The 25245-nt window shown below is 41.4% G+C and overlaps 1 protein-coding gene across 6 annotated transcripts in view; it reads left to right on the forward strand.

Annotated features, from left to right (window-relative positions):
• The first annotated feature begins 972 nt into the window (after window positions 1-972).
• The window catches only part of ect2 (epithelial cell transforming 2), a 36481-nt gene continuing 12208 nt past the window's right edge, over window positions 973-25245 (forward strand). The window contains exons 1-23 of one of the 6 annotated variants that reach the window (XM_037115018.1): window positions 973-1370; window positions 2054-2217; window positions 4661-4740; window positions 7664-7756; window positions 9782-9964; window positions 10649-10738; window positions 11236-11343; window positions 12819-12892; window positions 13671-13801; window positions 14052-14167; window positions 14672-14734; window positions 15634-15859; window positions 16010-16198; window positions 17010-17134; window positions 18869-18988; window positions 19110-19178; window positions 19481-19591; window positions 20120-20216; window positions 20477-20558; window positions 21138-21216; window positions 21426-21545; window positions 23077-23215; window positions 25005-25159. In XM_037115018.1, coding sequence (XP_036970913.1) covers window positions 2088-2217; window positions 4661-4740; window positions 7664-7756; window positions 9782-9964; window positions 10649-10738; window positions 11236-11343; window positions 12819-12892; window positions 13671-13801; window positions 14052-14167; window positions 14672-14734; window positions 15634-15859; window positions 16010-16198; window positions 17010-17134; window positions 18869-18988; window positions 19110-19178; window positions 19481-19591; window positions 20120-20216; window positions 20477-20558; window positions 21138-21216; window positions 21426-21545; window positions 23077-23215; window positions 25005-25159 — 2580 coding nt within the window. In that variant the 5' untranslated portion in view covers window positions 973-1370; window positions 2054-2087. Of the gene's footprint in view, window positions 1371-2053; window positions 2218-4660; window positions 4741-7663; window positions 7757-9781; window positions 9965-10648; window positions 10739-11235; window positions 11344-12818; window positions 12893-13670; window positions 13802-14051; window positions 14168-14671; window positions 14735-15633; window positions 15860-16006; window positions 16199-17009; window positions 17135-18868; window positions 18989-19109; window positions 19179-19480; window positions 19592-20119; window positions 20217-20476; window positions 20559-21137; window positions 21217-21425; window positions 21546-23076; window positions 23216-25004; window positions 25160-25245 lie in introns of all 6 variants that reach the window. The other 5 variants (XM_037115017.1, XM_037115021.1, XM_037115020.1 and 2 more) reach the window with 5 other exon arrangements.

A 25245-nucleotide genomic window follows, 5' to 3' on the forward strand; every position in this document is an offset into this window, starting at 1 on the left:
CAACAATCAGTATAGAAATGAGTATGTGCACTGTTATATTTTAGAATAACATAAAAGATTAGCACAGGTATTATATGCACTTGAGACACCACAACTCCTCATGGGAATATTATGGAAACAGATAGTAACAGAAGTATGTAAATATCAAATCAACATTAAAGCGACCACACAGTACAGTAGCCTTGGAATACATTATTACTCAAATATATTAAAATATTTTATTGATTTTTCAAGGTCAGCAAAATATGGGGTCATCCCTATGTTCCCACAGCCCTCTGTTCCCACATTTCTAGAGATTTTCAAAATTAGCTCTTGTGTTAGGGTTAGGGTTAGCTAGGATTAGGAAGCTACATTCCATCTGTAGTCCATTGTTATCGGATAATATGTTGGTGTTATTGGCTACCACATTGGGAGAAAGGGGGATAAAATCTGATACAAATATATGAAAAAGGAAATGTGGGAACATAGGGCCTAATTTTGAAAAAAATCTTAGCAATGTGGGAACATTGGGCTGTGGAAACATAGGCATGCTCCCATATGAATATTATTGATCTGATCTGGCTTCATCTCATCTCATCTTCATCATAGTTACAGAAGTCCTGTAGTCGACCTCCCTACAGTAGCATGTAACATTCAGAGTCTGTAAATGTTCAAGCGGCCTTATCCTAGGCTTTATCTGTGTTGCCTTCAAGTACTCCTCGTAAACTATTCAATCTAACTTCAATATTTCAAAACCCCACTTGCTGTGTTTTCACTACAGAGGAACAATACATCTGACAATACAGCTGATGTAGTAAAATTTTGTTTTTACTGTTTCATGCCAGAAATAGCTAAAGTCTCGGAGATTACTGAAATATATCCGACAGCACCTGAATGTTGCAGCTCTGGGAAGTAATGTCAGTGCGCATCGTGATTTGAATGAACAGACCAATCAGCGTCCTCGCTGGACGGAAGCCGCTGGCTTTCCGCCCCTCTCGCCCAATCAGCGCGCGGCTCCGTTGTGTGCCTTGCTTTTTGAATTGAGCTCTAACAGTAGGCTGACACCTTCTCTGGATTAATATGAAGTAGTTAGCTGTCAACAAACCAAAGTAGCCACATCTCGAATATTTGGACTATTTTCACGCTTTGGAGGGAAATATGCATTGATACCAGACAAAGACTTGAGCGATGTTAAGCATTTTTTGAAGAGTGTTTTGGACCGACGAGGAATTCCCAGGAATCCGACATTGTATTTGTTAAATTGCTAGCTCGGTAGCTAGCTAAGTTAGCCAGTGAGCGAATTAAATTTAACTGGTCCCGTTCCCAGTTTAGCTCTGGATCCACTGTCTGATATATTCTTTAGTTTAAGGTAGCAGTCACCGAAGGAGTCGGTAAGTTTGTTTAACTTTGAGTAAAGCACAACAACAGTCGAGCTCATAATGTTAGCGAACCTCTGTTGCCGAGCTAAAGCAGCTTAACGTTAACTGTAAACGTCAGTTGGAGGTATTCTTCACGTTAAGTGTCCTGTTGGCCTAAGTGCTTTAGCCGTTATGATATATAATAAAGAGGTAAAGTGTTAATGTTCATCAACCATCTAATCTAATCAGTGTGTTGTTATGTATGAAAAAAGTCTATCACGACGCTGTTGTGGCTAAAAAAAGTAGCTAATATCAGTATTTAAGGCTAAAACAGGACCTGGTTCAGCCTTCAGTATTGATATTAGCCACTTTCTTTTAATGTTTTGTCACCATGGAACATTTCTTGACTTACACAATGTATCTGCATTGACAAGTTTCTGCTGCTGTAAACAACCAAACACATCTAAAGTTGAAGTATAAACTTTGTATGCACCATGTTTAGTGGAACCAAAGTTATCGCGGCTCACAAATGTGTTGCTTTCTCTCCAGTTGAGTTGTCAGACTTGGGCCGTACTTGTGTTTGAAGTCATGCCAAGTTGTGTGTCTTGCCTAAAGTTTGACAGTTGTCACCCTGCCTCCCTTTTTTCTCTCCTTTCTGCCCCACTGTGTTCTCCCTCTGTGTCTCTCTTGTATTCATCCCCTGTAACTTTTGATAGGGAGGCACCAAACTGTCCAAACTAAGTTCCAGCCATGGCTGACAGCAGCATACTGACTTTAGGGACGGCTCGGAGTCTGTTGGTGGATTCTTCGGTCTGTGATTCCAGGATCGCCGAAACCACCAAGGACCATGTATTTCTGGGCATGGGATGTGACGATGAAGGTCAGTCTGCAAGGGATCGACCCCCTTTTCTTGAAGTATTTATAAATCTCCGAAACAAACCACTGCTGGTGTTTTAAAAAGAAAAGCTGCAGGTATACCTTACGTGCTGTCAAAAGTCAGTGTGGTTCAAACCCTTCTCTGTGTCCAGAAAGGAAATGTGTTTGATCCAAACAGCACAAACACACCAGTGCTACATTATCTGAAATTCTGTAAAGAAAAAAGGGCTGTAAGACCTGAGAAAAGTCAGTGGCACTGTAAACGCATCCTTGACATGACCCTGCTAAGACTTTGACAAAACATCAGGAACGCCTCTCACACAGTGCAGTTAAACATAAACCACAGCATCCAAAACAGCCCTAAAGTTGAATCAGCACCTCTCCAAAACAGTTGAAACACAAACTGAAAATTCTAACCTGAATCAAAGTAGGTAGGATTTATTGCAGGGCTATTATATTACAGCTCCTGCATGGTCTGTGTGAAAACCTGTGCCGAGTCTCTCCTCTGGGTGTGCGTGGTAGCAATATTTACGGTAATTTGAAATAGTGGTTGCTCTTGACTTATCAACAGCGACTCTCAAAAAAAAACACTGTGGAGAAAGAAATTGAAGCGCTGAACAGGCTCCAATTTTTAAAACTGAGACTTGGGCTGTGTGTTGCCATTGTACAGCACAACAAATATGTGAGGCATGTCATGGGTCTGGATCTTGGCTGCAGTTACACGTCTTATATGCATGTGTGTGTGTGTGTGTTGACACCAGCTAAGTTTGTTTTATCTAAATGGACACTAATACAGTCTCTGATCCAGGATTGCCAAATGAGCCCTTAAGTGATTTTCCTGGGGTTCACTGCTCATTCCAAGAGGGACAATAATAACTGAAAACTGCACACCTGCTGTCTACAAATTCAGTAATTACAATAAAGGAATTAGAAGTTTTGAGAAATTGCAAAATTTTACATTTGACAAAATAATCTTAATAAGTACAGGACACTCCTTTGACTCACAAGGTCTTAGCTGTGCCCGGAAAATATTGAATCATTTTTGTTGCACTATTTTACTGAAAATTAATTTCAAACAGCTGTTTTATCGACAAAGTCAAACCAATTAGCTCGCATTTAGTGATAAGAGTTGCGTTGTTGGGATAATTAGAATTAATAAGCTTACATTAAAAAGTTTGGTGAAAATTGATTTTTCTGATTATGTTTTCATATCAAGTGTGCTGTGAACTACTTGCTTTCTAGTCAAGCGTTGCATGTCACGCATTTATATCGCCACCGCAACACTGAAAGTATCTTTTGCCAGCAGGCCTTTAATTACGTCGCTCGCCATGACTGTTTACATTCTTTGATTCACTTGGTAATACACAGTGGCAGAGGGCAAGATATGATATATCTGAAGGTACATCCAGGTAACCTTATTAGACAATCGAGCCCTGTCCCACTGAATAACTGTCTCTTTTTAGAATTTAATTCATCATTTGACAAATAAAGTGTCCGTTCAGGTTTGAAGTTTATAACAAGATGGAACAAAAAGATCGAAAGATTGTGAGAAATGACAGTGTTTATTTTTGCACAGTAATCAACATAGCAGAAATAAGCCCACACAAAAAAAGTGCACAGTGAAATGAATCTGCGTGTCCTCATGAGTATCTGGTTCTAGAGGCTTGGTGACACAGCGAGTATGCACAGAAATAGTTGATGAAATGCTGCAAATTTTGCTGGCAAGCTAATTACAACACAGTAAGCAGTTAATGGCTACCATCTACAGATTTGCAGGTTATTGCTCACCAAGGTTAAACTTGTGGTGCAAAACTCTCATGGATCTACTCCGGCCCTGCATGTGAATCCACTAACTGCTGTGCTTCCATCACAATAAAACGTTTTTACTGAGAAATTTCACTTTCTTAGATGCCTGTTTGACCAGTACATCAGTTGAAAACCTACAAACATAATGGATGTTTCTGAGAGACGTGTGCAGGTGGAACCCTGCATTTTATAATTTAACATTCCTCCTCACAATGTTAACCAAATGGATTTCTGTGTTGTATGAAATAAGGAGGATGTATTTGTAAAGCTTAATAATGTTTTAATAGGTTGGAAGCAATATGCCGTTTCCAAATACACTGATGTCCCATATCTTCCTTTTTTATGTTGGAATTGAAATGAGCTCTTATTATCCATTGAAGGAAACATGTGCCACTACTTGTGTATCAATCCTCCAACCCAATTTCTATGCAAGGTCTTAATCAGTGATGTAGGTGTACTGTCTGGCTGTAACCCCAGGCTGTCAGTCAAAATGAGGAAAAACTTACATCACCTCCTGGAGACGACCTTCTCCTTGATCTCTCTTTCCCAGTTCTTCTGTGTGCGTGTGTGTGTGCGTGTGTGCGTGTGTCTCATTTCCCCTTTCTTCACTCTGTCTCTCTGTTGTTCTTCATCTCTCTCAGATATGCTGCCAAAAGTTGAGACGAGAGTTGTTCTGGTGGGAGACGCAGGAAGAAATGGAGCGCTGGTGAAAGCACTGCAGGTACATCAGTCCTCTATTAATGCTGAAGGTCCACTGTGGTCTGCTGGATTCTGTTCTGTTGGCAGATCTGAGCTGGTCAAGATCACTGCTGTCCTTAGTTTTATAAGTAGGACACCGTGAAAAAAAGTTGTCAAGGATGATGATGATGCTTCTGGGTTTACACTGTCAACAGACTTCAGAGTTGTTACATTTTTTTTTTTTACCAGAATTTCCCCATAATTTGTGCGCTGAAGGTTTTTTCCCCCAGTGGGGAAATGCTGAACATTGGGAGATATACTGTTAAGATTTGTGTTCCAGGAGCACTATGATTCGAGTTGTACTCATCTGAAATTTGTAACGTACTTACAAAAAGAAATGTAACAACAGGGTCTGAAATGAACAACCAGGCAAGAATTCAGGCGGGTGTTAGGATTAGCGACATACCTTGAATTCTGCTGTCAGTAGTAATAGTTACCTTGTTGGCACTTCAGTGTGCTTTCATTCATGCTTTCTGTACAGGCATGGATGAGGAGATCCTTTGGTTAATTATCATTTGTGTTATCAATATTCGATTATTTGTTAAGTGTCCAGTTAACAGACATACATCATATTATCTTTACAAATCAAATTGTTGTTTTCAGATATATTAATGTTCAAACTCTCATATTCAACCTTGATACTAAAGTCCTCTGTCTTTAAACTTTCCTGCACTTGAAGACTTATTTTATTTATACACTTATTTATCCCCTCATTTAGTAACACTGTCAAGATACATCGAGTGAGTTCATTTAAGGGAGAAGTGCACACACTTTTCTCCAATCTCTCTCACACACACACACACACACACACACACACACACACACACACACCTGCCTGTCTGCAGAGATAAGGCATGCTAATACAGCGGTCTGGGTGTAATATTTGGCAGTGTGCAGAGCCTTCACAGCCTACAGTATTATTAAAGTGTAGCTCCTGCATAGAAATGAGTGGCTTGTGGATTCTGTGAACAGCTGCTGGCTGTGGTTGGTGTGTTTACATCCCGGCCACACTCTCCCTGACTGCTGTATCAGCCCAACAGAGGCTGTCGGATCACTACACAACTCCACTGAGCTCTGGGGGATTTTCATCAAGTGTTTGTATGTGCTTAACAAGTGAGAGGCAGAAAGAAAATGATCTCATTCAGTTGTCCTATAATCTCTGACATGGAGGAAATCAGATGAATGAGGAGATTATTTGATCTAATTACAGGCAGGACACTGACACGGCACGAAAAAAATGGAAATCTCATCTGGGTTGGCTTCTATTATCTGGTCATGGGAGGGATTTAATTTCATTTCTATACTCAAGAAGAAACATAATCTGGCGTTTGACACAACAATCTAATGACGGGTCCCCTCAAGCTCCCTCAGTAGATGGAGTCGCCTAGTTGTCATGAAATTATAGAAGTTAAAATGTCTCTTTTTCTGAGGACTGCTCACCAATGCTGTCTGCAAGAGGGGGATATTATTTATTATTATTATTTATAAATTTCTTAGTTAATCTTTCATATTTTGAGGGTCTGTTAGGAAATGTTTACATGCCTTAATGTTCAAGAAATTCATTATTTTTCTTACGCTGACACATTGGTCTTAAAACAGTCTGTTTTTAGCTTGATTTCAAAAAGAAAAAGCCTCATCTGCTCTCACGGGACTACCACCCATATTTTCATGTTCCTTGTAGAAATAGTTACACATTGTTACCATCATTCAAGCCTGTGCAAACATGAATTAACAATTCCTGATTATGTGTGAACTGTATCATCACACACACACACACACAGGTAATTTCCAGTCATCATAGAATCTGCTACTGAACAACATTGTCAGTGAACATCATAAGTTCAGCTTATGACCATCATTCATTCAACTATTTTGCCTTTTTTTAAAGACAATGATTATGGTTTACAGGCTGGTATACTGTATGTAAAACCATGACCTATTCTTTGGTTCTGTAACAATTAGAATTACACTATCTGTAGTTCTTTGTGGGTGTGATTCACACGACATGGGACTTGACATTTTTGTAGAATTTTTCCAGCTTTTTATGAAGCGAACAGAGATGTCACAAATTCAGCTCGGAGCTCACTACAGAACCAAGAGAAACCTTTTAACAAAACAAAAATGGAACTGATCAGGCTGTTGAAACGTACTGTATAACATCTTGTCAAAACATGTGGACTGTTCCACGGGGATGTTTATGTGTCTATCAGTGCGTATTTGCGTCCTCTCCAGCGAGCAGCACAGTTCCGTGTCTTTGAGTAGCACCATGTGAAGGTGATTTGGAGGCGTGGCAGCAGACTAAGTGCTGCTAGAATGACTTCCTTCGCAGGTCTCCTGAGTCCTGTCACTTCTGAAGGCTTCCTGCTTAAATCATCTATTTCTCCCTGCCAATCTGCAGCGCAGCCACATCCAAAGACATCTGCCGACAGCTCCATCAGAATGCTCCCGATTGCCTGCCTGACCGCCCACCGCCACTGCTCATGCAATGCTCAGAAAGAGCCCCCCCCACCATTTCTTCCTGTCCTCCTCCTTTTCTGTCCTCTTCTTTCCTTCTCTCCTCTGCCCTCCCAGGGGCTTTGAAGTTTTATATTAATTTTTAACAGAAATTTCTTCTCCTCCCCTGACTACCCCCTCTGAAGCTCCATATTTGTTTGAAGTCACTGTCTTTTAGACTTTGCAAGGACACGGACCTCGCCCCATCTCTTCCTCGCCTCCTCCTTTCTGCATCCCTAAACCTCACCATCCTCATTCCCCCCTCATGTTGGGTTAATGTGTATGAATTTGTCCCTGGCCTTCTTTTTATTTCTCATTCTCTCTAGAGCCTCTGTCCTTCCCCTGCTTTTTCTTTTGCTGTCCTCTCAAATGCCAGTGTTTGACATCCACTTCCTGCTGGTTGGTTTTTACAGGCCATCAGAGTAATGGAGGTACCGGTGGTAAAGATAAGAGAAGGCGAGGCGGGTGCCGAGGAGAAAATGATGATAAAATCTATAGTCAATATGGTACAGTACAGTGTCTGCCTCTGTGTGTGACTGTCTGACACTTTGATGGGAACTTGGGGAAGTGCTGCATGAGTTTTAATTCACCCAGTCATTGTGCATGGCCAAATCACTGATGGTGAATATGATTTGTGGGTGAACATTTAAATACAAGTGATTTAGTACTTATCTGGGTTGCTCTCTAACAGAGATTTGCACTCAAATGTCAATGCACGTTCCTCGGCTGGGGACTGAAATTCAAGTCATATTTATGGTTTTCTTTTTCCCTCCATGGCATTTGCCAATGGCCAATTTTTAAATTTTAATACAGAGGTTAAAGTCGCAAACAGTCCCCTGATAATTGATTTGCACTTAAAAGAAGTACTGAAACGTGATCATAGCAATGTGCCTAAGGAGGTTTGATTTTTGAGTGCTATCTCCTGGGAAAGAAATGGTTCATCACTTTTAGAAAATACATTAATTTGCTTTTTTGTGAGTGAGAAGAGAAGCTGCGATAACGATCTCGACCTCATCTGCACAGAGCTGGAGTCAGGATGCGCTAGCTTAATTTAGCAACAGTTGAACTCCGTTGCTTCTCGTCTGACCTGTTCGGCAGAAAAGTTGCATTGAAACAAACCACCTCGACTATTGCCAACTACACAGCAGCGTGTGGATGCGATGTGTCTCCTTGACATCGGATGGCGTTAGTGTCATGCCAGTAATCCAAAACAGGGAATGATGGAACGGAGTGCAGACCACTGTCACTTCTGCCCCCCACACACCGCGCTGATTCGCTAGCACACAACCAATCAGAGTATCCGATGGCGTCCAACCCTCAGACCACCAACACTCTCAGACTTTGCAAGTTGAGTCTGACCAGACACGGTTTGTGCGGTTCCAAAAGCTTCCAACACCGCAGGACACACCAAACAGATTTGTTCCCGCACTTGTCCGAGTCTCCCCAAACGTTGGGGCCAGTGTGTTCGTGCCTCATGGCAGAGTATAATATGTGTACTGATCTTCTCATCTCACCATTAGTAAGAAAGCAAATTATTGTATTTCCCAAAATGTTTAATAATTTCTTTCACAGATGGGTGTCTGAAGCGCTGTGAATTCTAACCACCTCATACCTAAATGTAATTCTAACTTTATATGTTTCACTCTGCCAATAACTCTACACTTGTTCTGTGTCCTGTTTCATCTACTGGATAATGTTTTTCTGAGGTTATTTGTTTTATGGGAAGCTTTACAGGTTTCACCCCACCTGAACAGCTCCACTGCTCTGATTTAATGTTTTACTTTCTGTTATCAAAGCCATTGATTCAAACAACTCATCTCTAATTTAGAGTGACGAATTCTCTCATCTGAGAGGGTCAAATCGATCGGTCTCATGCAGCAGAGAACTGTTTTCCTGAATATTATTTGGGTCTACTATATGTTAAGAGTGAACAATATTGTCTTGCAGTCTTACACCTGTTTTTCTTGATCGATTGAAGATGTCTATAGTCGTAGTAAAAGCTTTCTTGACCCTGATGAATATATTTCACAAAATAAGAATATGAATCCTCAGTGAAATCATTTAAAAAAACGCTTACTAACACCAAATATTCTCATTTGAATCGGTACTGACATAACATAACACAAATATTTGGTCTTGCAGGACTTGATCTGTGAAAATTAGAAGCATAATACCTGAATAATGCTGTAATGTATCAAAATTATGGGATGTTTATGTAGCTGTGAAGTTTTGCCATCAAGTGACTGCTTAATGTTCATTTAGATATCAAACTACATACTTTTAATTTCAGTTATGAAAGTTGGATAATATTGATAAATGAACTAACATTCATAAATAATTCCTTTTTGTTCCTTGTCTTGTTTTTGCTAATTAGTTTATAATGAAATCAACTAATACACGTCCTACAGTCTTACTAACGAGGCTAACGAACCTTTGATTCACACAGTTAATTTGCTGATTAATTGTGTGTTTCTGAATGTTACGTTTGTTTTACCAGTCCCTTACTTCACACTGTGATTCTTCCCATTCAGGACATCAACACTCCATGCATAATAACAGACAACGTCCAGGAGTTTGGAGATGGAGAGAACACCGAGTTCGAGACGGTGTTCGTCCTCACAAACTTTGACTCTCCTGACTACAGCTACCTCTACAAGCGGGACAACCGCATCATTGGACCTCCTGTTGTGCTACACTGTGCTGCCAAGGAGGAGGTGAGTCATTCCGGTCGTCATTTATTTTGAGCTGTGTCACAAACCAAAATGAGACATAATGATGCAATCAAGAAGTAATTAAAGAATATCTCATACATGGCCCTATCTTGGTGTAAAGTATGGATTCTTAGACTTCTTCACCCCTGAGAGATTTACAGCTTCACTGTGAAATTCTAGCTCAGGGAACTCTCTTGTCTGTTTGTCATGTGGGGAGGACCCACGAGAGACAGGCTGAGATGAACCTTGATTACAGAAAGCAGGATGCAAAAAGTACATTATGGGTCTGAACAGGATGATGAAGAGGAGCTGCCTCTACCTGCTGTGCAATCTGTCTGACAGAGACTTCACATAGGATTCAAATGCCGAACATGAACAATACGCCCCGACTGTGGCTGCTATCAACAAGACAGAGTGCTCAGCACATTTGTCAGCCGAGGACAGCGTACACATACACGCAGGTTCAGGCTGCAGCACTGCAGAGCGTCATAAAGATGGATCATGATAACAGGGAGCGTGTTGTCAGGTCATTTAACAGTTTTTCACCCACACGAGGCCTTTTTCTGACATAAAGTCATTATGCGTCTATATGCATATAAAGACAAAATGACAGTACAAACACTCAAATGTAATGTTGAACGTAGTTGAGTGTTTTCATCTCTTTTTTTCTTCTTTCCCCTCCCTCAGCCTCTACAGTTTTCATGTCGTCCTCTGTACTCCACCACAATGCTGAACCTGTCGCTGTGCTTCACCGGCTTCAGAGACAAAGACGAAATGGTGAGTTAACGAACATGCAGCTAGAACTGATGAAGGAGGATAAAAACATAATTTGATATTAATGCTACTTTGTTGTTAGAACTCAAGCTTATCTAAACAATAGACTGGTCTTTTCAAGTTGCACTGACATGACATATGTCATTTTCCATATTTGTCTATATCTTGTCAGGTTGATCTGTTTCTATAGAAAAGAGCAACTACTGAAATCTTCGTCTGAAAAATATACAAATTTGTTAACAATAAAACTCGTCTGCTGGTTTACTGGTGGAAGAAAATGGAGGCAGATGTTAGATTTTGTTGATTACTGTGGATTAATTACCAAGTGCAACCATTATGAAGTGTTACTGTTTCATTAAGTCTTGATGTAGAGTCTGTGCACAGATACAGTCCTGTGAGCACTGTTTGGTTTATTCCACATTGATATTTACACTGTTTCCGTCTTTGTGTTGAGTTTGTGCTAAGTGTGTGTGTTTTTTTTTTTTCTTTTTCATAATAAGAAAAACCTGGTGAATCTGGTTCATCACATGGGAGGGACCATCCGGAAAGACTTCAGCACCAAGGTTACTCATCTCATCGCCTACTCAACTCATGGAGAGAAATACAGGGTTTGTACAATCTTACATTTATATTGTTAATCTGATCTTTCAGTCTTTTTGTCCAGTGGATGTCACATTGATACCACTTTGCAGAAGGGCTGGACTAAAGTGGTAAAATATGAAACAATATGCCAATATACCATGCACACTCCAGTTTTAATGATACAATCAGATATATGTTTTTTAATTGATTAATTTCCCAAATGTTCAGACAGAATATTGTTCCCCAACTTTGGATGGCAAACAAAACTTTCAAAAGGAATTATTAACAATTGATATTTCTCTAGTCCGAATGTGCTAAACCTAAAATGTTGACATTTTGATCACTGAAGTTAATAAATATTTTATTCTTGTTCGTATCTTACTGTGTTATGATGTTGTAAAGGCCATTTTTCTATAGTAAGAGAATGTTTGTTTAACTTGTGCAGTATTTGAAATGTATTCGCTCAGCGGTGCTGAAGCCAGCGCATGAAGAATTGTAGCAGCGCTGCTTAAAATCTCAACAATCCATCAATATCAGATTAGTGCTGGCACAGAAATGCATAACAGAACTGAGAGTACAGATCAATGTGAAGCTGAAATGGAGGAGCCAAAATGAAAATTAAACCCAAAACCCTAAAAACAGCCGAACAATGGGAAGGCAGCACTTTATGTTTGGACAGTTGGAACCCTGTGACACTAATCCTCCTCTGATGGTTGAATGAAAAGAGTGAGCACGAAATTATGGAAAGTTTCTCTCAGCCCAGCTTGAATACCGTCGTCTGGGTCTGTTTTCATGAAGTGGTCATTTGATTCCCAGTTGAAACACTTTTTTTTTAAGTGAGTTCGGTACACGGCCTCCTCCATGGGGATGCATAGATATAGATTGATGGACGAATAGATTGACACTCGCCCTTTTCCTGGCTTCTGTCTGAATGGATTAACAAATGCCTGATGCTTTACGTCTTTCAATCATCTCAAGCAATGTTTTTCTTTTTAATCTTTTCTTTCCTCTCCCTCCCTCCTCTCTTAGTTAGTGCCTTCACCTCACCACCTCCCCTCGTCTTCCTCAAAGTCTTGTGGCGGCTGTATTTTGTGCCACAAGATAAAAAGTAGAAAGAACTTGTTGGTTTCGTGACAGGCAGCCTCGACTGTTTTCCATTTGAAAGTTTGATGCTAACTAAAAAAAAGGGGGGGAAAGGAAGTGTTTCAACCACGGAGCTTCTCATACTTGTTTTTGTATTGCGCCTGAAGTGGAAACTGTTTGTGTCGTGGCTGTGAGTGACAGGGCGATCGGCAGTAATGAAAACGGAGATTGTTGCACTGTGAGCATCGACAGTGGCACTATTTGAAAGTCTTATTGTTATGAAAATTGCGCATATATAAATGTCATGCCCTCGTTTCTGCTACTACATCTGCTTCATCTCTTGGTTGCACATTTATTCATTTGTGTTTTGTTTTCTTCTTCTCTCTTTACCGTGTTTTCTCGTGGACTCGCCTGTCAGCTGGCAGTGTGCATGGGGACGCCCATCCTCACTCCAGCGTGGATTCACAAATCCTGGGAGAGGAGAGATGACGTGTAAGTAAAGCCCACGTACCACTGGCATTGGGTTTTGTTAGCCCTTTACAACTGCAAAGACTAAACAAGTTCTTGAAGTAACAACTAACTTATGTAACTAACGATGTCTCAGCTGATCCAGGCTTATTTTAATGGATCAACGTGAGCTAAATACAAGCATTGAAAAGCAAAATTCCTGTCTTAACTCAACCTACTAGTGTGCTACAGCTTTATACCACGGCTGTAATCTACTGTTAGAGCAGCATAATTAAGTAGAGTAGAAGTTTGAGTTCACATTGAGTTTGAGAATGTGGAAAGTTATTTAGCCACACCGTTAAAAAGGAATTCTTGTGTCTAGTTTGTCAATAAAGTCTCTAAGCTCTGTGTGTAACTCATTTTTTATCATTAGCAAAGACCAGTACACAAAATATTTGGATAGCTTCTCCTCCTTTTAATCTGGTGCTGACTGTTGCATTCACTCAGCTGTTGATGGCAGGCCAAAGTAAAAAGTGTCTCTTCCTGCTAACGAGGTAACACTTTATGTTTCAGGCTCTGTCCAGGGTTAGCGTCGGTGCTTAATGAGACAGCACAGGAACGGCCCCTTTACAATAACTTTGCTCTGACTGAGACAACTAATGCAAAGAAAAAAGGACACTAGAGAAAAGTTAATGTTAATGATTCACTTAAATCCATGGTTCTTTGTGTGATGAAGTTTCAAGTTCCTTTAATGCAAACAGAGTTGTTAAAATGATGGACTGGTTTCAAACTAACCTTGTGTCTCTGACCTTCATGTGTTCAGGTCCTTCCACGCTGGAGAAGAGGAGTTTCGGACGGAGTACAAAGTGCCTCCGTTCCAGGACTGCATCCTCAGCTTTTTAGGTTTCTCAGACGAAGAGAAGACCAACATGGAGGAGAGGACTCTTAAACACGGTCAGTGCTGCAGCACACAGGGATCTGTCGACTCTTTTTAAGATGGGAAAGGTGATAAAATTGACACTAAAAGCCCTTTTTTTTCTTCATGTTGAGAAATATAAAGCTTGACAGACCTGCTGTTTACCGTCATAACTGCTGTTTGGGTTTAGCTAAGTGTGCAGGCTGATGTGAGACATTCATACCATCCATGAAAAAATGTGTATGTGTATATATTTCATCATCATCTTCCTGTATTTCTGTGTCTAAGGTGGCAAGTATCTTGAGGTTGGAGATGAGAGGTGTACACACATGGTGGTGGAGGAAAACTCAGTAAAGGAGCTGCCATTTCTCCCCGCCAAGAAACTCTTTGCAGTCAAACAGGAGGTAGGTCTTTACATTGTTTGCACAAAGTATCGATCATTTCAGTGCTGCTTCTGGATCACCACTGTGATCGTGGTCAAGTACTATCTTGACATAACAGAATGATCGATAGACTCTGAGCTTTGGCTACAGGACGATATGGACACGAGTGGGGAAGAAGGAAAATAAAGAATCCCCTCAGTTTTTTCCTCCTGAACAGAATGCCAAATGATCATCTGATGAGCATTCCTTTTAGGTTAAACCTCAGTCGATGCCGTCTCTACTCTGTCTGTGCTGTCAGAGAGAGGATCAATAATAGATTTCGCCTTCCACAGGATGAATAATTTGAGCGGAGTTAGCGTGGTGGTTTAGCTGTACTTGTAGCCCCGCGATCAATGCAGCCTTTTCGTTATCGTTCCTGTGTTTTCAAATATGTTTGTGTTTGTCATTATAGTATGAAGACTTTTCTGTGTGTCCACCTCCGTCCTGATCCAGTCAGTAACAACAGTTTTCACTCCTCTGTCGCAGTGGTTCTGGGGAAGCATTCAGATGGACGCCCGGGCCGGAGAGTCTATGTACCTCTACGAGAAGGTGAGCGTATTAAAGGTTATTGTGTGTGAATACATGAGAGGAAGGCAACACAAAAAAGTTTCTTTCTCTCCTCTCTGCACTGGATTAACTGTGTCCTTAAATTCACTTTGTCACTTTAATCTTTAATACCAGGCTCTTATATTTATGTTGCTCTCATTCCCTTTTCAGTACTTTTTTTAATGTCTTTTACCTTAGAGTTAATTCATTTAATTAAGTGAATTAATTTGAAACCAAACCAAAGACCCTTATTCTGGCAATTCCACTTTACCTAGGAAGGTGATTTAATTGTTTCTTGTCTCCTTTAGTTAAAAAGAACGACGAAGAGTTTAGCAGACTTTTTTACCATCCTTTACTCTGGAAATAGTGAAAAAATGTTGTAACCATGTGAAACATCCAGCTATGATCAAGACTCATGAGTGTGATCATGTTACACTGTTGAGTCATCCCGAGATGATCGTTTCCTCTGAGGACTTTCTAAAAGTGCTGCAAGTAACACTTAATTAAGTAACAATTATTTTCATGGTCGATAATCTGCAGATTGTTTTCTTGATTAATAGATCAGTTATTTGATCCATAAAATGCTGGTAAATGCTGGAAAATGCCAGCTAGTTTTTCCCAAAGCACAACGTGATGTCATCATTTTACTGTCACAGAGGAGGAAACAAACACATTTTTTTTCCTGCTGATTTAATCAAATACAAAAAATAGTTGAGAACTAATGAATTCATCGTTGCAGCTGTACTCTCTAAACTCTCCTGCAGCTTTTTTCTTCAGATGTGACATTTCAAATGTGCCAATTTCAATGTCCACTACATAATTTGTACTTATTGCAGTTGCTTTCTTTAATAAGAATAAAAAAAACACATTAATGCTTATTTGTTTGTCCCACTGTGCTTCAGAATGACAGCCCAGCCATGAAGAAGGCGGTGTCCCTGCTGTCCCTCACCACCCCCAACAGCAACCGTAAGCGTCGACGTCTGAGGGACACGCTGGCTCAGCTCACCAAGGAGACGGAGATCTCCCCCTTCCCTCCACCACGCAAAAGGCCCTCAGCAGAACACAACCTGTCCATGGCTTCACTGCTGGACATCTCCAACACCCCTGACACATGCAAGGCCTTGGCAGGTAATAATGAGGTTGCTGGTAACACCGGCTGGATCTGTCCTTTAAACCCATTTTATTCTCTGGTTGGCAGTCATACGTTTTTTCGGTACATACTGATGTTGGATGTTGTGTGGTAACAGTAACAAAATGATCCCCTCTTCATTCCAGTAGATAGAGTAGGGAACAGAGCAGGGAGCAAAGCAGACGATACTGTGGCCAGGAATAGGGTGAGGAGGAGGAGCAGGAGAACCAGGGAAAGGACAAAGACAAGGGAGGACAGGGAAGAGAGGAGGAGAAGGTCCTATCTGAGCATCATTCAACAAGCAGAGGAGCAGCGGCAGCAGCCAGGAACCTCTGCAGGTCAGGTTTGGCATGAAGAGCAGGACTGTGCTAATATTGTTAGCAAGAAATCAGGCTTATTCAAGCCGAATATAAAGACGTTGGAAAGATTAGAGTGAAAGTGTCGTGGTGTATGTGTCAGTTTCTTCAATGTGACTCAGAAAGTTTGTTTTTAGTAGTGTTGTCATGACACTGGAATTTCTACCTACGATACCGTACCTTGAAAAATATTGACATGTTTGATACCATGTCTGATACCGCAGGGAAATATTGACATGACACAGAGGGCATAAAACTTTAGATATCATGTGCTGACAGTCCGTACTGTAGGTTTTACTTAGACATGTGAAAAATCAAAAACATTCGTTGCAGTTGGCTATTTTGATTCAACCCTTTTTTTTATGATTTCTTAAAGCTGGATTGCAACCAGACAAACACATCCATCCCATCAGTGCTCATACATAAACTCTTTTTTGTTTTTGTTGTTTCCAGTGGGCAAACAAAGCAGACAGCTAGCGGACCATAAGGAGATATACACCAAATTTGATAAAATGTGTAAAGGAATAGCATTAGTGTTTGTGTGTGGAGACAGTTCTGCACTGACACAACAGTAGCATGGGTTTTGTCCTCAGTTGTAGAACTGAAGAGGGGAGCAACCATTGTGTAGAGGTAGTCTACAGCAGCTATGGCAGAGCTCATAGCAGGGAAACCGAACTGCCACATGGGGGAGACAGAAGTTCTGCCCTGCAGGTTTGAAAACACACCTGGCAGCGTCTGTCTGTGCTACAGTATTAACAACTTTCCTTCCTCCCTGTCTGTCTCGTTCCTCCAGAGAGTTCGAAGCCGTCCAAGAGTTCGACTCCGGTTCTGTCCAAGCAGTCAGCCAGGTGGCAGGTCTCCAAGGAACTCTACCAGACGGAAAGCAACTATGTCGACATTTTAAGCACCATCCTACAGGTAGCTGTGTGTGTCTGTGTGTTCACACAATGTGGACACCTCCAGCTCTCCCTCCACAGGTTGGCTAGTCAGTTGCCCTTGACAACAGTTCCCAGCTAAGCTAACAATCATTAAGGTGTGTGTGTGTGTGTGTGTGTGTGTGTGTGTGTGTGTGTGTGTGTGTGTGTGTGTGTGTGTGTGTGTGTGTGTGTGTGTGTGTGTGTGTGTGTGTGTGTTTGCATGCTCTCACTTGGCCTGTCTTATCAGTTGGTCCCAGCAGAGAGTCCGACAGCTGACCAGTGAGGGAGAAAATGACCTGCCTCACCATTTCTCTTTCTGTCTCCCGCCCCTTCAAAATCTTACTTTTTGATTTTTTTTTTCTATCCATCCTCCTTCCTTTCTCTCTCTCTGTCACTCTCATGCTCTCTTCCTCTCTATCTCTATCCTCTTTCTCTCTCCATTGTGTTCCTCCCTGTCCCTGTAGTAAATCTGTGAATATAGGGGTTAGCCCCGTGGTGTTTTGGACTGCCTTGAATCTTAAAAGCAACTCTCCTGCTGGAAATCCCCATAAAAATACTAGCTCCGCTACTGTGCCATGTATCAGAGTAAAACACAGCTGAGGATGACTCCATAATCCAGATGTTTAGTAAACACTGCATGCCAGGCGTGAGTCGTAGTGCTGTTGATTACTGCCTGTTTCACAGTCACTCCATGCTCCTTTTTCACTCCACTGTTAGCAGAGGAGAAATGTACTTGATTTGTTTTGAGTGCAGCAGTTCCCTTTTTCATTTTACAGCCATTTACTGAGGCAGCAGATGGAATAATGTTCAGATGGGCAGCAGACAGCGGACTTGTAATTGGATTTTATTTTCAACATGACTTAACAGTAACGCAGGTCGACTGCCTGTTTGGCTGTGTCACTAACATGGTGCATCAATGGAGAGCCATATCATGTTATCTACAGCATGTTATCTCCCCCCCCAGTCATAACACGGTTTATCCTACAACAATCACAGCTTTCCACAGAATTTTGTGCGTTTTTCTCTTTGTTTTTGTCTGCAGAAGATGATTGTAAGGCTACATAGTAGATGGAACCAGATCCAAAGCAAACCGGCAGAGAGCCTAACCCAACTTCGATATGCATAAATGCATTTGAAAAATGCAAACACTCACATAAACAATGCAAAAGACACCCAAACGCCTGCTAGATACGATCCAAGAAGACCCGAGTGAATTAGACCCCGCTCAAAAATGTTGCCGACCCGGGCAGATCCAGGAGGTGCATCACGCTGGTAGCACTGATTAGATAACAGCCATCTTTAAAAAAAAAAAAGAAAAGAAACAGCAGTGCTTTTCATTTTTCACAGTAGTGTGTATTTTCCCACATTCTGTATCAAAAAACAAAAACACGTTTTCCTCTTCGAATGCAAAGCAACGTTTTACACTAACTGGGAAGAAATTGTGTACAAGGAGTTCAGAGTCTTGGTTTAATGCCTCTTTATCACACACAGTGGCTGCAGCTTGTCCATGATCAGCGTATGGATAATCATAGTTCAACAGGAAGTATCATGATATGTTGCTGACAGTGATGGTAACTATAGTAACAGCATGAGAAAAGGTGCTCTGTCTTTTTTTTTTCTTCCTCAGCTTGGATCAAATAAACTTTCCTCATGGATGCTTTGGTTTTTGTACAGTTTTGTGTAACACGTTCTTGCTATTGATTTTTTTTTTGTGCCTTTCTGTTTTTATGTGTAGCTCTTCAAGCTTCCATTGGAAAAAGAGGGGCAGGTGGGAGGACCAATCCTGGCCCAAGAAGAAATGAAGACGATATTTGGCTGCATCCCAGACATCCACGAGGTTCACACCAGGATAAAGGTACTGTGTCCTCAACTGTTTCCATCAAAACCCAAGTTTAACCAAATGATTGTGACGGTGTGATTTTTAAGGAGGAGTTTGTTGATCAGTTTGTTTGTGTGTATGATGGTTTGTTCATCAGACTGACCTGGAGGAGCTCCTGACAGACTGGTCAGAGGACAAGAGCGTAGGAAACGTCATTCTCAAATACGTGAGTTCCAACAGATCTCTACCAGTCCGCAGATGATGAGCTTGTCTTTGCTTATTTGCACATTTGTACCAGAAAACACAAACGCACAGTTGCTTATGTTTCACACTCATCTGCTGGAGACTGTAACAGCTGTTTAGGAGTCTCCTCATCAAATCACCTATCAAAGAGGACAAAGCCACTGATCAGACACAGTCTGGACTACAGTTACAGCTTTAAACAAAATGTCTGTGTGAAACCTCATTCTTGTATTTGTGTGGATTTTCCTTTGAATGCTTCTTTCCCCTGTCTCTCTTCCTCTGCAGTCTAAAGAGTTGGTGAAGGCCTACCCACCTTTCGTCAACTTCTTTGAAATGAGCAAGGAGACTATTGTTCGGTGTGAGAAGCAGAAACCACGCTTCCACGCTTTTCTCAAGGTGTGACCTTTGCTTTGGTTCTGTAGGTGTTTGTTTGCCTGACTGGAGGATGTGCACACAGATGAGACTTGCAAGAGTTTGCAAAAGCAAAAATCACGAAAACTGGCTGAATTATGACACCACTTCACAGCAACACCACAAATATAGCCTTGTCAATCAGCCCACGGTCACTGTACATCATCCCTGTGACTCAGTCCACACCATCGGACAAGACGTGTGTGCCTGTCACTCGTTCAGATCATGTCATTCTTATTTGAAAGAGTTTCAGAAGTAAAAGTGTTCATTGCAAAAGTGAGAGAGATGTCCGGGGATCAAACCCAGTTTTTCATTCCTGTCCCTTTATCCAACCTGTCATTTATCTTGGTTCAGAACCATAAGCCTGCTGTTACTGCAAAGTTCATCTATCAGTGTCTTTATGGGCGCTTAAGCAACAAGGTTACAGTTCATGTTCCCAAGCCAGTTTTGGTCATGCTGCTGATGGTCTGCATACAGCGCTAACTTATGTTTTCCTTCACTTTGATTGTGCAGATTAACCAAGCCAAGCCGGAGTGCGGCAGGCAGACCCTGGTGGAGCTGCTCATCAGACCTGTGCAGAGGTTGCCCAGCGTGGCCCTTCTTCTAAACGGTAGCACACGTACACACCCCTTCATTAAAACGGCTAAGAACGAATAATTTCTTGTGCTAATTACCTTCCTCCTTGTCTTTTCTCCTTATCTGTATCCTTCAATACCTTCCTCCTTCCTTCATTATCTCCTGTTGATACTGTCTGTAATTTCTTTTCCTCTCTGTTCTTTTCTTCTCACCTTTGTCCACATGATTTTCATCTCTTTCTGCCTTTTTTGCCTCTCAACAAACTTACCCCTTTCTTTTCTTCCAACACTGCAGACATAAAGAAGCATACGTCCGATGACAACCCAGACAAGATAACACTGGAGAAAGCAATTGAGTCTCTGAAAGAAGTGATGACGTGAGTTGGCACGACCTTAGCCCTTCTTTTGTGATGATCACACAGCCTCAGCATTGTTTGATCGTTTCCAGCACCTCGTGTGAAGTCTTTTATCATCTTCATAATTTTGACCATTATGTAGGTTGAACTCTTAATAATTGATCATTGTTGAGCCAGGATTTGTTTTTTTCTTGGAGATTTTTAAGCCTTGACATTATGTCAGAGCAGAATATGCATTTGAAAATGACATAGTTCAGATCATTCAGAGTTCATATTCAGTTCTTTGTCAAAGTTTGATCAAATCCTTTAAAATTTCAATCAAGACAGTCACATGAAAGCTGCATGTATGGCATGACATCCAATTGTCGAGGATAATAAAGAAGATGTTGGCCTGTCGCTGATGGCAGACATTCATTATTAACTGATATGAGATAAACATAAACTTCATATTTAAGAAGGCGGGATCAGCTCATGTTTTTTGTAATGAACAACTAAGACAAATAATGATTTATTAAAGCTGTTTATTTTCTGATGTTTCGGCACTATTGAGATGAACATCGACTGTATTCTCTTCTGTTCTCTAACTCTCCCCCCCACCAGACACATCAATGAGGACAAGAGGAAGACTGAAGGCCAGAAGCAGATCTTTGATGTTGTTTATGAAGTCGATGGCTGTCCAGTAAGTCTGAAGATTGTTATTGTTTGCGTTTGTGAGGTCGTATATGACCTGAATATGTCAGGCTGTGCACAAATCAGTCACGTCACTGTTGGATTAGATTTGAAGACGTAGTCTCCCGGTCTTTCCACCGTACGTACTTGCTATGTTTCAGCCACAAACGCCGGCCCTTGGCATTCTTCTTAACTTCTATGCTTTGTCTCTTTTTGCAGGCCAACTTGCTGTCCTCCCATCGCAGTCTGGTTCACCGCGTAGAAACCATCGCCCTGGGAGACCAGCCATGTGACCGAGGAGAAAATGTCACACTCTTCCTCTTCAACGACTGCCTTGAGGTGAGAACGCACACAAACCCCAGCAAATGTTTCACCATCTTACAGAGAACACAGTCACACCTATGTACCTGGTTTACTGTTGTCTAAATATAAAGTTAACCTTCATCTTTAACTCTTGATTAAAAAAAATCTCAATACTAAGTTTTTTTCCAAAGGAGTCGTCATGCCCGTCCATACTTTTAATCTGGTCCCATTACTCTGTAGCTACTTGTTAGCTACTCAAGCTAGTAGTTTAGAGTTTGAATTTGAACTGTTTCGTACCTCTGCCTCTGCTGCAACTTTGCTAGGCCAATAGCTAGCAGTCCAAACGGTTATGACCACTCACTTGGCCTGTCAGTCAAGGTGAGCACTAGAGTCACCACTCTCAACTCACCAACAAGCTGGCAGTTAGCAGCTAGCACCTCAGAGAGCTTTTCCCTATTCAACAAAACTCTATGAATGAGGTGATCTACAATCCTGAGAACAAAGTGGCACAGGGGATTAAGCTGTGCAGTACCAAGAAAGTAGAAAGAAGCTTTGGGACTTTTTGGGACCGATCTGACTTTATTTTCACCCTTTTAATCCCTCTGATATCATTTAAGCAGTGACGCTATCCCTCCACTTCCTGCCTCTTTCTTCCTCCTTACCTTGTTGTTCGAGGGAGACTCAGCATGGATCTCAGCATGTTCTTTAACACATGCTGAGATCCGTGTGTGCGTTCAGTGGTGAACAGGAAACAGGCCTTTTTGCAGAACAGCAAGATTGAATAGGTGATTGATTCATGTGTGTGCAGTCTATTAATGCTGACACACTGTGTGTGTGTGTGTGTGTGTGTGTGTGTGTGTGTATGTGTGTGTGTGTGTGTGTGTGTGTGTGTGTGTGTGTGTGTGTGTGTGTGTGTGTGTGTGTATGTGTGTTAATTAGCAAAGGGGTAGGATAGGAACAGAACAAGGTGGACAATCATGGGAGAGAAGAGGTGGGTGGCTACGCTGATTCAGGACTGTCAGCGTCACCCCCTAATGAGCCTCTGTGTATGTGTTTGTGTGTGCAAGAGAGAGAAACACACACACACGTTTGTCTGACACTTTCAGTGTAGTCCGTGTAGCGTATTGAGTGAATGTTGTGTTAGAGTGGGTGGCCTCAGCACTCCCCTTCATCATTGCTAATCATTTACGTACTGGTGCATTTATATAATCACTCTCTCCGACCCTCTTCACTCACACACCGGAACCAACAATGACCTATGATGTAGTGTCCCATTTTGTCCTCTCTCACACCTCTCCGTCTTCCTCCCTCCCTCCTTCTCTCTCTCTTTCTTCTTTCTCAGCATCTAATTAATGTGGCATTAATGAGTTGCATCGTTTACCTCTATGAAGGCCTCATTGATTTATTGCCAAGCAACCGATGGCAGCTTCGCCCACACACTGCAAAGTACATCCACACTTAATTCAAAATCACACAGGGACACACAAGTTTCCTTTCTTCACATTTGGCGCCAATGTTGCAATCTGACTGCATGTGTTGGTGTGTGTGTGTGTGTGTGTGTCCGCAGATTGCAAGGAAGCGACACAAGGTGATCAACACATTTAAGAGTCCTCTGGGACAGACGAGACCACCGCCACCGCTCAAACACATCACACTGATGCCGCTGTCCCAGATTCGAAGAGTTCTGGACCTGCAGGACACTGAGGGTAACACAGCGACCGTGTACACACACTGCAAAGCAATGACGCTGCTGTTAATCACTTTGTCTGCATGTCATTGGAGGCTGTTTTTAGTTCCTGTAACTCCGCACAATGTTAGAAACGAAGACAAGCCAACTCTGGCAGAAGCCATTTCCCAGTGTGTTCATTCAAAAAGGCTTTGAGATCTGAGTCAGCCGCTAAACATCATTTAATTCCTGAGGTGTATTTAAAACAATCCCATGGCAAACGTGGAAGTCATTAAAAGTTTAATGTCACTTTGAATCAGCAACTAATCAACAATCTTAACCAAAGAAATGACCAAAAGTTGTTTTTCAGTTTCTTTTGAAACACCAACAAAAAAGCGTTGTAAAATAAACCTTTACAGGGTTGTTGACAATTTTTGAATCATTCCCACAAATCGTGAATCTTATTGAAATCATAATTTATTGGAATGTTTGCAGTTTGATTTTTCATTTTGCCCTTCTTTTGTCCATACTGTGCACGGGACAACATCTATAGTCCTGCGTCCATCGAACATCGATTGCATCTGATATATAAGGTATAATCATATTATAATAAAATCTCAATAGGATGTTTAAATGAACTAGTATGAACATGTGAAATGACAAAAGCAAATGTAACATACGTCAGTGTTCGTATTGACACCTGGCTGTTACTTTAGGACACACTTCAGAAAATGTGACCAGTGTACTTTAATCAGCTCATGCTGGTAGCGAACGTCTAATCGAGATGACTGTCATAGTTAAAATGATGCGACATCAGTTGTTACTTAAAGACAATATTAATAATTGATTTTTTGTATTTAATGGGCCACAACATGCTAAGGTCGAGGTACTTTTAAATACACATTCAAATTATTGAAATACACGTTAATCATGCTTTAATGACAACTTGCCATCGCAACACAGCTGAAAGTGGAACAGTGACGTCTGATTCCTGTTAGAATAAACTAACTGTAACAGTCTCGAATCTACGGAGCTCTAAAGTAATATGATTTCCATTTCTCTCTTATGTTATTGGTTTTTTTTTTTCTTTTTCAAATTTAATTAAAGTTTGTTCAAACATAATGTCGATCTTGCGTAACATCTTCTGCCTAAATGAACTGTAGTGCTCCTGTCACAATATTTTACGACGACAGAAATGAAAACATGATAACAAACCGTTAGCTTCATAGAATAACTGCCAAGAGAAGAACCAATGCTGATGAAGACAAACCATATTTAGAAAGAAGCAGAGCGTTCATAGGTTGGGCTGTGAAAAGCAGAGGACGGCAATCAGATTACAGCTGCACATCAGTCTGTGGGCCTGCTAATCAGCAGAGTTACATATCATTAAAACATTTCTGAGATGACTCCTACTGTTTCTCCTGCTTAAAGGCAGCTCCAGGATCCAACATTTCAGGATGCAGTATGACAGGAATAATTGCAGGAGGTTGGAAAGCAGGGTTTTTTTTTGTAGTTTGGGGTTTCCTTTTTTTATTTCTACCCCTGGAGTTTCATGGGGAAAATATATTATTCAGAGACAAGTATGTTCTCCCAGGGACCAGTACTGATTCATGTTTATGGAGTTCAAGCGCTCAAGTTGATTTGTCTGTCTTTCTCCTCCACTTCTGTCCACTCTCATCTCTCCATCTGTTTCTTTCTCTCATCATCATCCTTCTCTGTCTCTTTCCTGATTTCCGTCCTCTCTTCTGTCTGTTACTGTTCATTATTTTCCCCTCTCTCGCTTTGACCACTGTCCACACATCTCTCAATCTCTCTCTTCCTTCCCTCAGAGTGTGTGAATGCATTCGCCTTGGTGGTTCGCCCTCCAACCGAACAGGAGAACTTGTTGTTCAGCTTCCAACTGACCGGAGAGGAGACGGTTAAAAGCTCCTGGCTGCGAACACTTTGCCGCCACGTCGCCAACACCATCTGCAGGGCTGATGCGGTGAGTCACCTCACACTCACACACAACGAAGAAAGGAGGTAGTTTGTCAGGTCATCGCCAGGCAGGGAAGGAATCAGCTGCGGTTT

This window comes from Acanthopagrus latus, chromosome 11, assembly GCF_904848185.1.
Source record: "Acanthopagrus latus isolate v.2019 chromosome 11, fAcaLat1.1, whole genome shotgun sequence".
Taxonomy (NCBI): domain Eukaryota; kingdom Metazoa; phylum Chordata; class Actinopteri; order Spariformes; family Sparidae; genus Acanthopagrus; species Acanthopagrus latus.